This window comes from Synchiropus splendidus, chromosome 3, assembly GCF_027744825.2.
Source record: "Synchiropus splendidus isolate RoL2022-P1 chromosome 3, RoL_Sspl_1.0, whole genome shotgun sequence".
NCBI lineage: Eukaryota > Metazoa > Chordata > Actinopteri > Syngnathiformes > Callionymidae > Synchiropus > Synchiropus splendidus.
In genome coordinates, this window is record NC_071336.1 from 8,969,373 (window position 1) to 8,980,740 (window position 11,368).

The 11,368-nt window shown below is 43.3% G+C and overlaps 2 protein-coding genes across 2 annotated transcripts; both read right to left on the reverse strand.

Moving 5' to 3' along the window:
* Positions 1-1,582: 1,582 nt before the first annotated feature.
* On the reverse strand, positions 1,583-2,722 carry LOC128755932 (salivary glue protein Sgs-3-like; the record flags this gene model as incomplete). Its single annotated transcript, XM_053860043.1, has 2 exons — positions 2,545-2,722; positions 1,583-1,662 (listed from the first exon to the last, which is right to left on the reverse strand). Coding segments are annotated over exons 1-2 (258 nt in total), but the record flags the coding sequence as incomplete, so codon positions are not given.
* Positions 2,723-6,784: 4,062 nt separating this feature from the next.
* LOC128755933 (salivary glue protein Sgs-3-like) lies at positions 6,785-8,653 on the reverse strand (the record flags this gene model as incomplete). Its single annotated transcript, XM_053860044.1, has 2 exons — positions 6,785-6,844; positions 8,576-8,653. Coding segments are annotated over 2 exons (138 nt in total), but the record flags the coding sequence as incomplete, so codon positions are not given.
* Positions 8,654-11,368: the final 2,715 nt, after the last annotated feature.

The window sequence follows — 11,368 nt, forward strand, 5'->3', positions numbered from 1 at the left end:
TTGTTGATGGTTCTACAGTTGATGATTCCGCTGTGGTTGGTTCTGATGTCGTTCTTTCAGCAGTGGTTGGTTCCAGTGTGGTTGATGGTTCTAAAGTAGTAGTTTCCACTATGGTTGGTTCCGATGTCATACTTTTATCAGTGGTTGGTTTCGGTGTTGTAGTTTCCACAGTGGTTTGTTCCGATGTTGTTGATGGTTCAGAAGTAGTAATTTCTGCAAGAGTTGATTCTGATGTCGTACGGTCGGGAGTGGTTGGTTCCAGTGTGGTTGATGGTTCTACGGTTGATGATTCCGCTGTGGTTGGTTCTGATGTTGTACTTTCAGCAGTGGTTGGTACCAGTGTAGTATTTTCAGCAGCGGTGGCTTCTGGTGGAGTTGTCATTTCTGATGTCGTACCATCACCAGTACTTGGTTCCAGTGTGATTGATGGTTCTAAAGTAGTAGTTTCGGCAGTGGTTGGTACTGATGTCGTAATTTTAACAATGGTTGATTGTGGTGTAGTTGATGGTTCTGTAGTAGTCGTTTTTTCAGTGGTTGATTCTTGCGTTGTTGATGGTTCGACTGCAGTCGTTTCTGCAGTGCTTGGTTCTGATGTAGTAATTTCAGCAGTGGTTGGTTCTGATGTCGTACTTTCAGCAGTGGTTGGTTCTGGTGTAATTGATGGTTGTGACGTAGCAGTTTTGTCAGTGGTTGATTGCTGTGTTGTTGATGGTTTTACAGTAGTTTCTTCAGTGGTTGGTTCTGTTGTAGTAGTTTCAACAGTGACTGGTTCTGGTGTTGTTGATGGTTCTAAAGTCGTAATCTCCACTTCTAAAGTAGTAGTTTCCGCTGTGGTTGGTTCTGACGTTGTACTTTCAGCAGTGGTTGGTTCCACATTTGTAGTTTCAGCTGTGCTGGGTTCCAGTGTGGTTGGTGGTTCTGATGTAGTAGTTTCCGCTGTGGTTGGTTCTGATGTCGTACTTTCAGCAGTGGTTGGTTCCTGTGTGGCTGATGGTTCTAAAGTAGTAGTTTCCGCTGTGGTTGGTTCTGATGTAGTATTTTCAGAAATGGTTGCTTCCAGTGTGGTTGATGGTTCTAAAGTAGTAGTTTCCACTGTGGTTGGTTCCGATGTCATACTTTTATCAGTGGTTGCTTTCGGTGTTGTAGTTTCCACAGTGGTTTGTTCCGGTGTTGTTGATGGTTCAGAAGTAGTAGTTTCCGCTGTGGTTGGTTCTGACGTTGTACTTTCAGCAGTGGTTGGTTCCAGACTTGTAGTTTCAATTGTGGTTCGTTCCGGTGTTGTTGATGGTTCTGAAGTAGTAGTTTCTTCAGTAGTTGAGTCTGGTGTTGTTGATCGTTCCACACTTGTAGTTTCAGTAGTGGTTTGTTCCGGTGTTGCTAATGGTTCAGAAGTAGTAATTTGCACTGTGGTTGGTTCTGATGTCGTACTTTCAGCAGTGGTTGGTTCCAGTGTTGTAGTTTTAGCTGTGCTGGGTTCTAGTGTGGTTGGTGGTTTTATAGTAGCAGTTTCCGCTGTGGTTGGCTCTGATGTCGTACTTTCAGTAGAGGTTGGTTCCAGTGTGGTTGATGGTTCTGAAGTAGTAGTTTCCGCTGTGGTTGGTTCTGACGTTGTACTTTCAGTAGTGGTTGGCTCCAGACTTGTAGTTTCAATTGTGGTTGGTTCTGGTGTAGTTGATGTTTCCGAAGTCGTTGTTTCTTCAGTGGTTGATTCTGGTGTTGTTGATGGTTCTACAGTTGATGATTCTGCTGTGGTTGGTTCTGATGTTGTACTTTCAGCTGTGGTTGGTACCAGTGTAGTATTTTCAGCAGCGGTGGCTTCTGGTGGTGTTGTCATTTCTGATGTCGTACCATCACCAGTACTTGGTTCCAGTGTGATTGATGGTTCTAAAGTAGTAGTTTCAGCAGTGGTTGGTTCTGATGTCGTACTTTCAGAAGTGGTTTGTTCCAATGTGGTTGATGGTTTTATAGTAGTAGTTTCTGCTGTGGTTGGCTCTGACGTTGTACTTCCAGCAGTGGTTGGTTCCAGACTTGTAGTTTCAGTTGTGGTTGGTTCTGGTGTAGTTGATTGTTCTAAAGTAGTAGTTTCCGATGTGGTTGGTTCTGTTGTTTTTGATGTTTCTGAAGTCGTAGTTTCTGCAGTAGTTGATTCTGGTGTTGTTGATGGTTCTACAGTTGATGATTCCGCTGTGGTTGGTTCTGATGTCGTACTTTCAGCAGTGGTTGATTCCAGGGTGGTTGATGGTTCTAAAGTAGTAGTTTCCGCTGTGGTTGGTTCTGACGTTGTACTTTCAGCAGTGGTTGGTTCCAGACTTGTAGTTTCAGTTGTGGTTGGTTCTGGTGCAGTTGATTGTTCTAAAGTAGTAGTTACCGATGCGGTTGTTTCTGTTGTTTTTGATGTTTCCGAAGTCGTAGTTTCTTCAGTGGTTGATTCTGGTGTTGTTGATGGTTCTACAGTTGATGATTCCGCTGTGGTTGGTTCTGATGTCGTACTTTCAGCAGTGGTTGGTTCCAGTGTGGGTGATGGTTCTAAAGCAGTAGTTTCAGCTGTGGTTGGTGTTGATGCCGTACTTTCAGAAGTGGTTTGTTCCAATGTGGTTGATGGTTCTATAGTAGCAGTTTCCGCTGTGGTTTGTTCTGATGTAGTATTTTCAGAAGTGGTTGCTTCCAGTGTGGTTGATTGTTCTAAAGTAGTAGTGTCCACTGTGGTTGGTTCCGATGTCATACTTTTGTCAGTGGTTGTTTTCGGTGTTGTAGTTTCCACAGTGGTTTGTTCCGGTGTTGTTGATGGTTCAGAAGTAGTAATTTCTGCAAGAGTTGATTCTGATGTTGTACGGTCGGGAGTGGTTGGTTCCAGTGTGGTTGATGGTTCTGAAGTAGTAGTTTCCGCTGTGGTTGGTTCTGACGTTGTACTTTGAGCAGTGGTTGGTTCCACACTTGTAGTTTCAGTAGTGGTTTGTTCTGGTGTTGCTAATGGTTCAGAAGTAGTAATTTCCACTGTGATTGGTTCTGATGTCGTACTTTTAGCAGTGGTTGGTTCCAGTGTCGTAGTTTCAGCTGTGCTGGGTTCCACTGTGGTTGATGGTTCTGATGTAGTAGTTTCCCCTGTGGTTGGTTCTGATGTCGTACTTTCAGCAGTGGTTGGTTCCTGTGTGGCTGATGGTTCTAAAGTAGTAGTTTCCGCTGTGGTTGGTTCTGATGTCGTACTTTCTGTAGCGGTTGGTTCCAGTGTGGTTGATGGTTCTGAAGTAGTAGTTTCCGTTGTGGTTGGTTCTGACGTTGTACTTTCAGCAGTGGTTGGCTCCAGACTTGTAGTTTCAATTGTGGTTGGTTCTGGTGTAGTTGATGGTTCTAAAGTAGTAGTTACCGATGTGGTTGGTACTGGTGTTTTTGATGTTTCCGAAGTCGTTGTTTCTTCAGTGGTTGATTCTGGTGTTGTTAATGGTTCTACAGTTGATGATTCTGCTGTGGTTGGTTCTGATGTTGTACTTTCAGCTGTGGTTGGTACCAGTGTAGTATTTTCAGCAGCGGTGGCTTCTGGTGGTGTTGTCATTTCTGATGTCGTACCATCATCAGTACTTGGTTCCAGTGTGATTGATGGTTCTAAAGTAGTAGTTTCCGCAGTGGCTGGTTCTGATGTAGTAATTTCAGCAGTGGTTGGCTCAAGTGTTGTAGTTTCAGCTGTGCTGGGTTCCAGTGTGGTTGGTGGTTCTGATGTAGTAGTTTCCGCCGTGGTTGGTTCTGATGTCGTACTTTCAGCAGTGGTTGGTTCTAATGTAGTATCTTCATCCGTGGTTTGTTCCGGTCTTGTAGTTTCAGCAGTAGTTGATTCTGATGTCGTACTTTCAGCAGTGGTTGGTTCTGGTGTTATTGATGGTTGTGACGTAGCAGTTTTGTCAGTGGTTGATTGCTGTGTTGTTGATGGTTCTACAGTAGTTTCTTCAGTGGTTGGTTCTGTTGTAGTAGTTTCAACAGTGACTGGTTCTGGTGTTGTTGATGGTTCTAAAGTCGTAATCTCCACAGTAGTTGGTTCTCGGGTTGTTGAGTCCTCTTTAGTAGACGTTTCAACAGTGGTTGATTGTGATGTAGAACTTTGAACCGTGGTTGGTTCTGGTGTTGTAGTTTCCACAGTGGTTGGTTCTGGTGCTGTTGATGGTTGTGAAGTAGTAGTTTTAGCAGTGGTTGATTCTGGTGTAGTATTTGCAGTGTTTGGTTCTGATGTAGTACTTTTGATAATCGTTGATTCTGATGTTGAACTTTCAGTCGAGGTTGGTTCCAGTGTGGTTGATGGTTCTAAAGCGGTAGTTTCAGCTGTGGTTGGTTTTGATGCCGTACTTTCAGAAGTGGTTTGTTCCAATGTGGTTGATGGTTCTATCGTAGTAGTTTCCGATGTGGTTGATTCTGTTGTTTTTGATGTTTCCGAAGTCGTAGTTTCTTCAGTGGTTGATTCTGGTGTTGTTGATGGTTCTACTGTTGATGATTCCGCTGTGGTTGGTTCTGATGTCGTACTTTCAGCAGTGGTTGATTCCAGTGTGGTTGATGGTTCTAAAGCAGTAGTTTCCGCTGTGGTTGGTTTTGATGTCGTACTTTCAGAAGTGGTTTGTTCCAATGTGGTTGATGGTTCTATAGTAGTTGTTTCCGCTGTGGTTGGTTCTGACGTTGTACTTCCAGCAGTGGTTGGTTCCAGACTTGTAGTTTCAGTTGTGGTTGGTTCTGGTGTAGTTGATTGTTCTAAAGTAGTAGTTTCCGATGTGGTTGGTTCTGTTGTTTTTGATGTTTCCGCAGTCGTAGTTTCTTCAGTAGTTGATTCCAGTGTTGTTGATTGTTCTACAGTTGATGATTCCGCTGTGGTTGGTTCTGATGTTGTATTTTCAGCAGTGGTTGATTCCAGTGTGGTTGATGGTTCTAAAGCAGTAGTTTCCGCTGTGGTTGGCTCTGACGTTGTACTTCCAGCAGTGGTTGGTTCTAGACTTGTAGTTTCAGTTGTGGTTGGTTCTGGTGTAGTTGATTGTCCTAAAGTACTAGTTTCCGATGTGGTTGGTTCTGTTGTTTTTGATGTTTCCGAAGTCGTAGTTCCTTCAGTGGTTGATTCTGGTGTAGTTGATGGTTCTACAGTTGATGATTCCGCTGTGGTTGGCTCTGATGCCGTACTTTCAGCAGTGGTTGGTTCCAGTGTTGAAGTTTCAGCTGTGGTTGGTTCTGATGTACTTTCAACAGTGGTCGATCCCAGTGTTGTTGATGGTTCTGAAGTAGTAGTTTCAGCAGTGGTTTGTTCCGGTGTTGCTAATGGTTCAGATGTGGTCATTTCAGCCGTGGTTGGTTCTAATGTAGTACTTTCAGTTGTGGTTTGTTCCGGTGTTGTCAATGGTTCCGAAGTAGAAATTTCAGCAGTGGTTGGTTCTGATGTTGTAATTTCAGCAGTGTTTGGTTCCAGTGTTGTCGTTTCAGCTGTGGTTGTTTCCAGTGTGGTTGACTGTTCTAAAGTAGTAGTTTCTGTTGTGGTTGGTTCTGATGTCGTACTTTCTGTAGTGGTTTGCTCCAGTGTTGTTGATGGTTCAGAAGTAGTAATTTTTTCAGCGGTTGGTTCTGATGTCAATCTTTCAGAAGTTGTTTGTTCCAGTGTTGTTGATGGTTCTAAAGTCGTAATCTCCACAGTAGTTAGTTCTCGGGTTGTTGAGTCCTCTTTAGTAGACGTTTCAACAGTGGTTGATTGTGATGTAGAACTTTGAACCGTGGTTGGTTCTGGTGTTGTAGTTTCCACAGTGGTTGGTTCTGGTGCTGTTGATGGTTGTGAAGTAGTAGTTTTAGCAGTGGTTGATTCTGGTGTAGTATTTGCAGTGTTTGGTTCTGATGTAGTACTTTTGATAATCGTTGATTCTGATGTTGAACTTTCAGTCGAGGTTGGTTCCAGTGTGGTTGATGGTTCTAAAGCGGTAGTTTCAGCTGTGGTTGGTTTTGATGCCGTACTTTCAGAAGTGGTTTGTTCCAATGTGGTTGATGGTTCTATCGTAGTAGTTTCCGATGTGGTTGATTCTGTTGTTTTTGATGTTTCCGAAGTCGTAGTTTCTTCAGTGGTTGATTCTGGTGTTGTTGATGGTTCTACTGTTGATGATTCCGCTGTGGTTGGTTCTGATGTCGTACTTTCAGCAGTGGTTGATTCCAGTGTGGTTGATGGTTCTAAAGCAGTAGTTTCCGCTGTGGTTGGTTTTGATGTCGTACTTTCAGAAGTGGTTTGTTCCAATGTGGTTGATGGTTCTATAGTAGTTGTTTCCGCTGTGGTTGGTTCTGACGTTGTACTTCCAGCAGTGGTTGGTTCCAGACTTGTAGTTTCAGTTGTGGTTGGTTCTGGTGTAGTTGATTGTTCTAAAGTAGTAGTTTCCGATGTGGTTGGTTCTGTTGTTTTTGATGTTTCCGAAGTCGTAGTTCCTTCAGTGGTTGATTCTGGTGTAGTTGATGGTTCTACAGTTGATGATTCCGCTGTGGTTGGTTCTGATGCCGTACTTTCAGCAGTGGTTGGTTCCAGTGTTGAAGTTTCAGCAGTGGTTGGTTCTGATGTACTTTCAACAGTGGTCGATCCCAGTGTTGTTGATGGTTCTGAAGTAGTAGTTTCAGCAGTGGTTTGTTCCGGTGTTGCTAATGGTTCAGATGTGGTCATTTCAGCCGTGGTTGGTTCTAATGTAGTACTTTCAGTTGTGGTTTGTTCCGGTTTTGTCAATGGTTCCGAAGTAGAAATTTCAGCAGTGGTTGGTTCTGATGTTGTAATTTCAGCAGTGGTTGGTTCCAGTGTTGTCGTTTCAGCTGTGGTTGTTTCCAGTGTGGTTGACTGTTCTAAAGTAGTAGTTTCTGTTGTGGTTGGTTCTGATGTCGTACTTTCTGTAGTGGTTTGCTCCAGTGTTGTTGATGGTTCAGAAGTAGTAATTTTTTCAGCGGTTGGTTCTGATGTCAATCTTTCAGAAGTTGTTTGTTCCAGTGTTGTTGATGGTTCTACAGTAGTAGTTTCAGAGGTGGTTTGTTGTGGATTTGTAGTTTCAGCAGGAGTTGATTCTGATGTTGTATGGTCAGCAGTGGTTGGTTCTAGTGTAGTTGATTGTTCTGAAATAGTAGTTTCTTCAGTGGTGGTTTGTTCCAGTGTTGTTGATGGTTCAGAAGTAGAAATCTCCACAGTGGTTGGTTCTAATGTAGTGCCTTCATCTGTGGTTTGTTCTGGTGTTGTAGTTTCCACTGTGGTTGGTTCTGATGTCGTACTTTCAGCAGTGGTTGTTTGTGGTGTAGTTGATGGTTCTGAAGTTGTAGTTTTTTCATGAGTAGTTTGTTCCAGTATTGTTGATGGTTCAGAAGTAGAAATTTCCACAGTGGTTGGTTCAAATGTAATACGCTCATCCGTGGTTTGTACCGCTGTTGCAGTTTCAGCAGTAGTTGATTCTGATGTTGTCTGGTCAGCAGTGGTTGGTTCCTGTGTGATTGATGGTTCTAAAGCAGTAGTTTCCGTGGTTTGTTCTGGTGTTTTTGATGCTTCTTCAGTAGTAGTTTCAGCAGTGGTCGATTCTGATGTTGTAATTTCAGCAGTGGTTGGTTCCAGTTTTGCAGTTTCAGCAGTGGTTATTTCCAGTGTGCTTGATGGTTCTAAAGAAGTAGTTTCCGCTGTGGTTGTTTCTGATGTCATACTTTCTTCAGTGGTTGGTTGTTGTGTAGTTGATGGTTCCAAAGCAGTAGTTTCTTCTGTAGTTAATTCAGGTGTTGTTGATGGTTTTACAGTTGTAGTTTCACCAGTGGTTTGTTCTAGTGTTGTTAATGGTTCTGAAGTAGTTGTTTCTTCTGTGGTTGATTCTGGTGTCGTTGATGGTTCTGTAGTAGCAGTTTCCGCTGTGGTTTGTTCTGATGTCATACTTTTTTCAGTCGTTGGTTTCGGTGTTGTAGTTTCCACAGTGGTTTGTTCCGGTGTTGTTAATGGTTCTGAAGTAGTTGTTTCTTCTGTGGTTGGTTCCAGTGTGGTTGATGGTTCTGAAGTAGTAGTTTCCGCTGTGATTGGTTCTGATGTCATACTTTCAGCAGTGGTTGTTTCCTGTGTTGCAGTTTCAGCTGTGCTGGGTTCCAGTGTGGTTGGTGGTTCTGATGTAGTAGTTTCCGCTGTGGTTGGTTCTGGTGTCGTACTTTCAGCAGTGGTTGGTTCCTGTGTGGCTGATGGTTCTAAGGTAGTAGTTTCCGCTGTGGTTGGTTCTGATGTAGTATTTTCAGAAGTGGTTGCTTCCAGTGTGGTTGATGGTTCTAAAGTAGTAGTTTCCACTGTGGTTTGTTCCGATGTCATACTTTTATCAGTGGTTGGTTTCGGTGTTGTAGTTTCCACAGTGGTTTGTTCCGGTGTTGTTGATGGTTCAGAAGTAGTAATTTCTGCAAGAGTCGATTCTGATGTCGTACGGTCGGGAGTGGTTGGTTCCAGTGTGGTTGATGGTTCTACAGTAGTAGTTTCAGCTGTGGTTGGTTTTGATGCTGTACTTTCAGAAGTGGTTTGTTCCAATGTGGTTGATGGTTCTATCGTAGTAGTTTCCGCTGTGGTTGGTTCTGACGTTGTACTTTCAACAGTGGTTGGTTCCAGACTTGTAGTTTCAGTGGTGGTTGGTTCTGGTGTAGTTGATTGTTCTAAAGTAGTAGTTTCCGATGTGGTTGGTTCTGTTGTTTTTGATGTTTCCGAAGTCGTAGTTTCTTCAGTCGGTGATTCTGGTGTTGTTGATGATTCTACAGTTGATGATTCCGCTGTGGTTGGTTCTGATGTCGTACTTTCAGAAGTGGTTTGTTCCAATGTGGTTGATGGTTCTATAGTAGCAGTTTCCGCTGTGGTTTGTTCTGATGTCGTACTTTCAGCAGTGGTTGGTTCTAATGTAGTATCTTCATTCGTGGTTTGTTCCGGTCTTGTAGTGTCAGCAGTAGTTGATTCTGATGTCGTACTTTCAGCAGTGGTTGATTCCTGTGTGGCTGATGGTTCTAAAGTAGTAGTTTCCGCTGTGGTTGGTTCTGAAGTACTTTCAGCAGTGGTCGATCCCAGTGTGGTTGATGGTTCTAAAGTAGTAGTTTCAGCAGTGGTTTGTTCCTGTGTTGTTGATAATTCAGAAGTAGTAATTTCCCCAGTGGTTGATTCTGATGTAGTACTTATATCCGTGGTTTGTTCCGGTGTTGTCGTTTCAGTAGTAGTTGATTCTGATGTCGTACTTTCAGCAGTGGTTGGTTCCACACTTGTAGTTTCAGTAGTGGTTTGTTCTGGTGTTGCTAATGGTTCAGAAGTAGTAATTTCCACTGTGATTGGTTCTGATGTCGTACTTTCAGCAGTGGTTGGTTCCTGTGTGGCTGATGGTTCTAAAGTAGTAGTTTCCGCTGTGGTTGGTTCTGATGTAGTATTTTCAGAAGTGGTTGCTTCCTGTGTGGTTGATGGTTCTAAAGTAGTAGTTTCCACTGTGGTTGGTTCCGATGTCATACTTTTATTAGTGGTTGGTTTCGGTGTTGTAGTTTCCACAGTGGTTTGTTCTGGTGTTGTTGATGGTTCAGAAGTAGTAATTTCTGCAAGAGTTGATTCTGATGTTGTACGGTCGGGAGTGGTTGGTTCCAGTGTGGTTGATGGTTCTGAAGTAGTAGTTTCCGCTGTGGTTGGTTCTGACGTTGTACTTTCAGCAGTGGTTGGTTCCAGACTTGTAGTTTCAATTGTGGTTTGTTCCGGTGTTGTTGATGGTTTTGAAGTAGTAGTTTCTTCAGTAGTTGAGTCTGGTGTTGTTGATGGTTCCACACTTGTAGTTTCAGTAGTGGTTTGTTCTGGTGTTGCTAATGGTTCAGAAGTAGTAATTTCCACTGTGATTGGTTCTGATGTCTTACTTTCAGCAGTGGTTGGTTCCAGTGTCGTAGTTTCAGCTGTGCTGGGTTCCAGTGTGGTTGGTGGTTCTGATGTAGTAGTTTCCGCTGTGGTTGGTTCTGATGTCGTACTTTCAGCAGTGGTTGGTTCCTGTGTGGCTGATGGTTCTAAAGTAGTAGTTTCCGCTGTGTTTGGTTCTGATGTAGTATTTTCAGAAGTGGTTGCTTCCTGTGTGGTTGATGGTTCTAAAGTAGTAGTTTCCACTGTGGTTGGTTCCGATGTCATACTTTTATCAGTGGTTGGTTTCGGTGTTGTAGTTTCCACAGTGGTTTGTTCTGGTGTTGTTGATGGTTCAGAAGTAGTAATTTCTGCAAGAGTTGATTCTGATGTTGTACGGTCGGGAGTGGTTGGTTCCAGTGTGGTTGATGGTTCTGAAGTAGTAGTTTCCGCTGTGGTTGGTTCTGACGTTGTACTTTCAGCAGTGGTTGGTTCCAGACTTGTAGTTTCAATTGTGGTTTGTTCCGGTGTTGTTGATGGTTTTGAAGTAGTAGTTTCTTCAGTAGTTGAGTCTGGTGTTGTTGATGGTTCCACACTTGTAGTTTCAGTAGTGGTTTGTTCCGGTGTTGCTAATGGTTCAGAAGTAGTAATTTCCACTGTGGTTGGTTCTGATGTCGTACTTTCAGCAGTGGTTGGTTCTAATGTAGTATCTTCATTTGTGGTTTGTTCCGGTCTTGTCGTTTCAGCAGTAGTTGATTCTGATGTCGTACTTTCAGCAGTGGTTGGTTCGTGTGTGGCTGATGGTTCTAAAGTAGTACTTTCAGCAGTGGTTGGTTCCAGTGTTGTAGTTTGAGCTGTGCTGGGTTCTAGTGTGGATGGTGGTTCTATAGTAGCAGTTTCCGCTGTGGTTGGTTCTGATGTCGTACTTTCAGTAGCGGTTGGTTCCAGTGTGGTTGATGGTTCTGAAGTAGTAGTTTCCGCTGTGGTTGGTTCTGACGTTGTACTTTCAGCAGTGGTTGGCTCCAGACTTGTAGTTTCAATTGTGGTTGGTTCTGGTGTAGTTGATGGTTCTAAAGTAGTAGTTACCGATGTGGTTGGTACTGGTGTTTTTGATGTTTCCGAAGTCGTTGTTTTTTCAGTGGTTGATTCTGGTGTTGTTGATGGTTCTACAGTTGATGATTCTGCTGTGGTTGGTTCTGATGTTGTACTTTCAGCAGTGGTTGGTACCAGTGTAGTATTTTCAGCAGCGGTGGCTTCTGGTGGAGTTGCCATTTCTGATGTCGTACCATCATCAGTACTTGGTTCCAGTGTGATTGATGGTTCTAAAGTAGTAGTTTCGGCAGTGGTTGGTACTGATGTCGTAATTTTAACAATGGTTGATTGTGGTGTAGTTGATGGTTCTGTAGTAGTCGTTTCTTCAGTGTATGATTTTTGCGTTGTTGATGGTTCGACTGCAGTCGTTTCCGCAGTGGTTGGTTCTGATGTAGTAATTTCAGCAGTGGTTGGCTCAAGTGTTGTAGTTTCAGCTCTGCTGGGTTC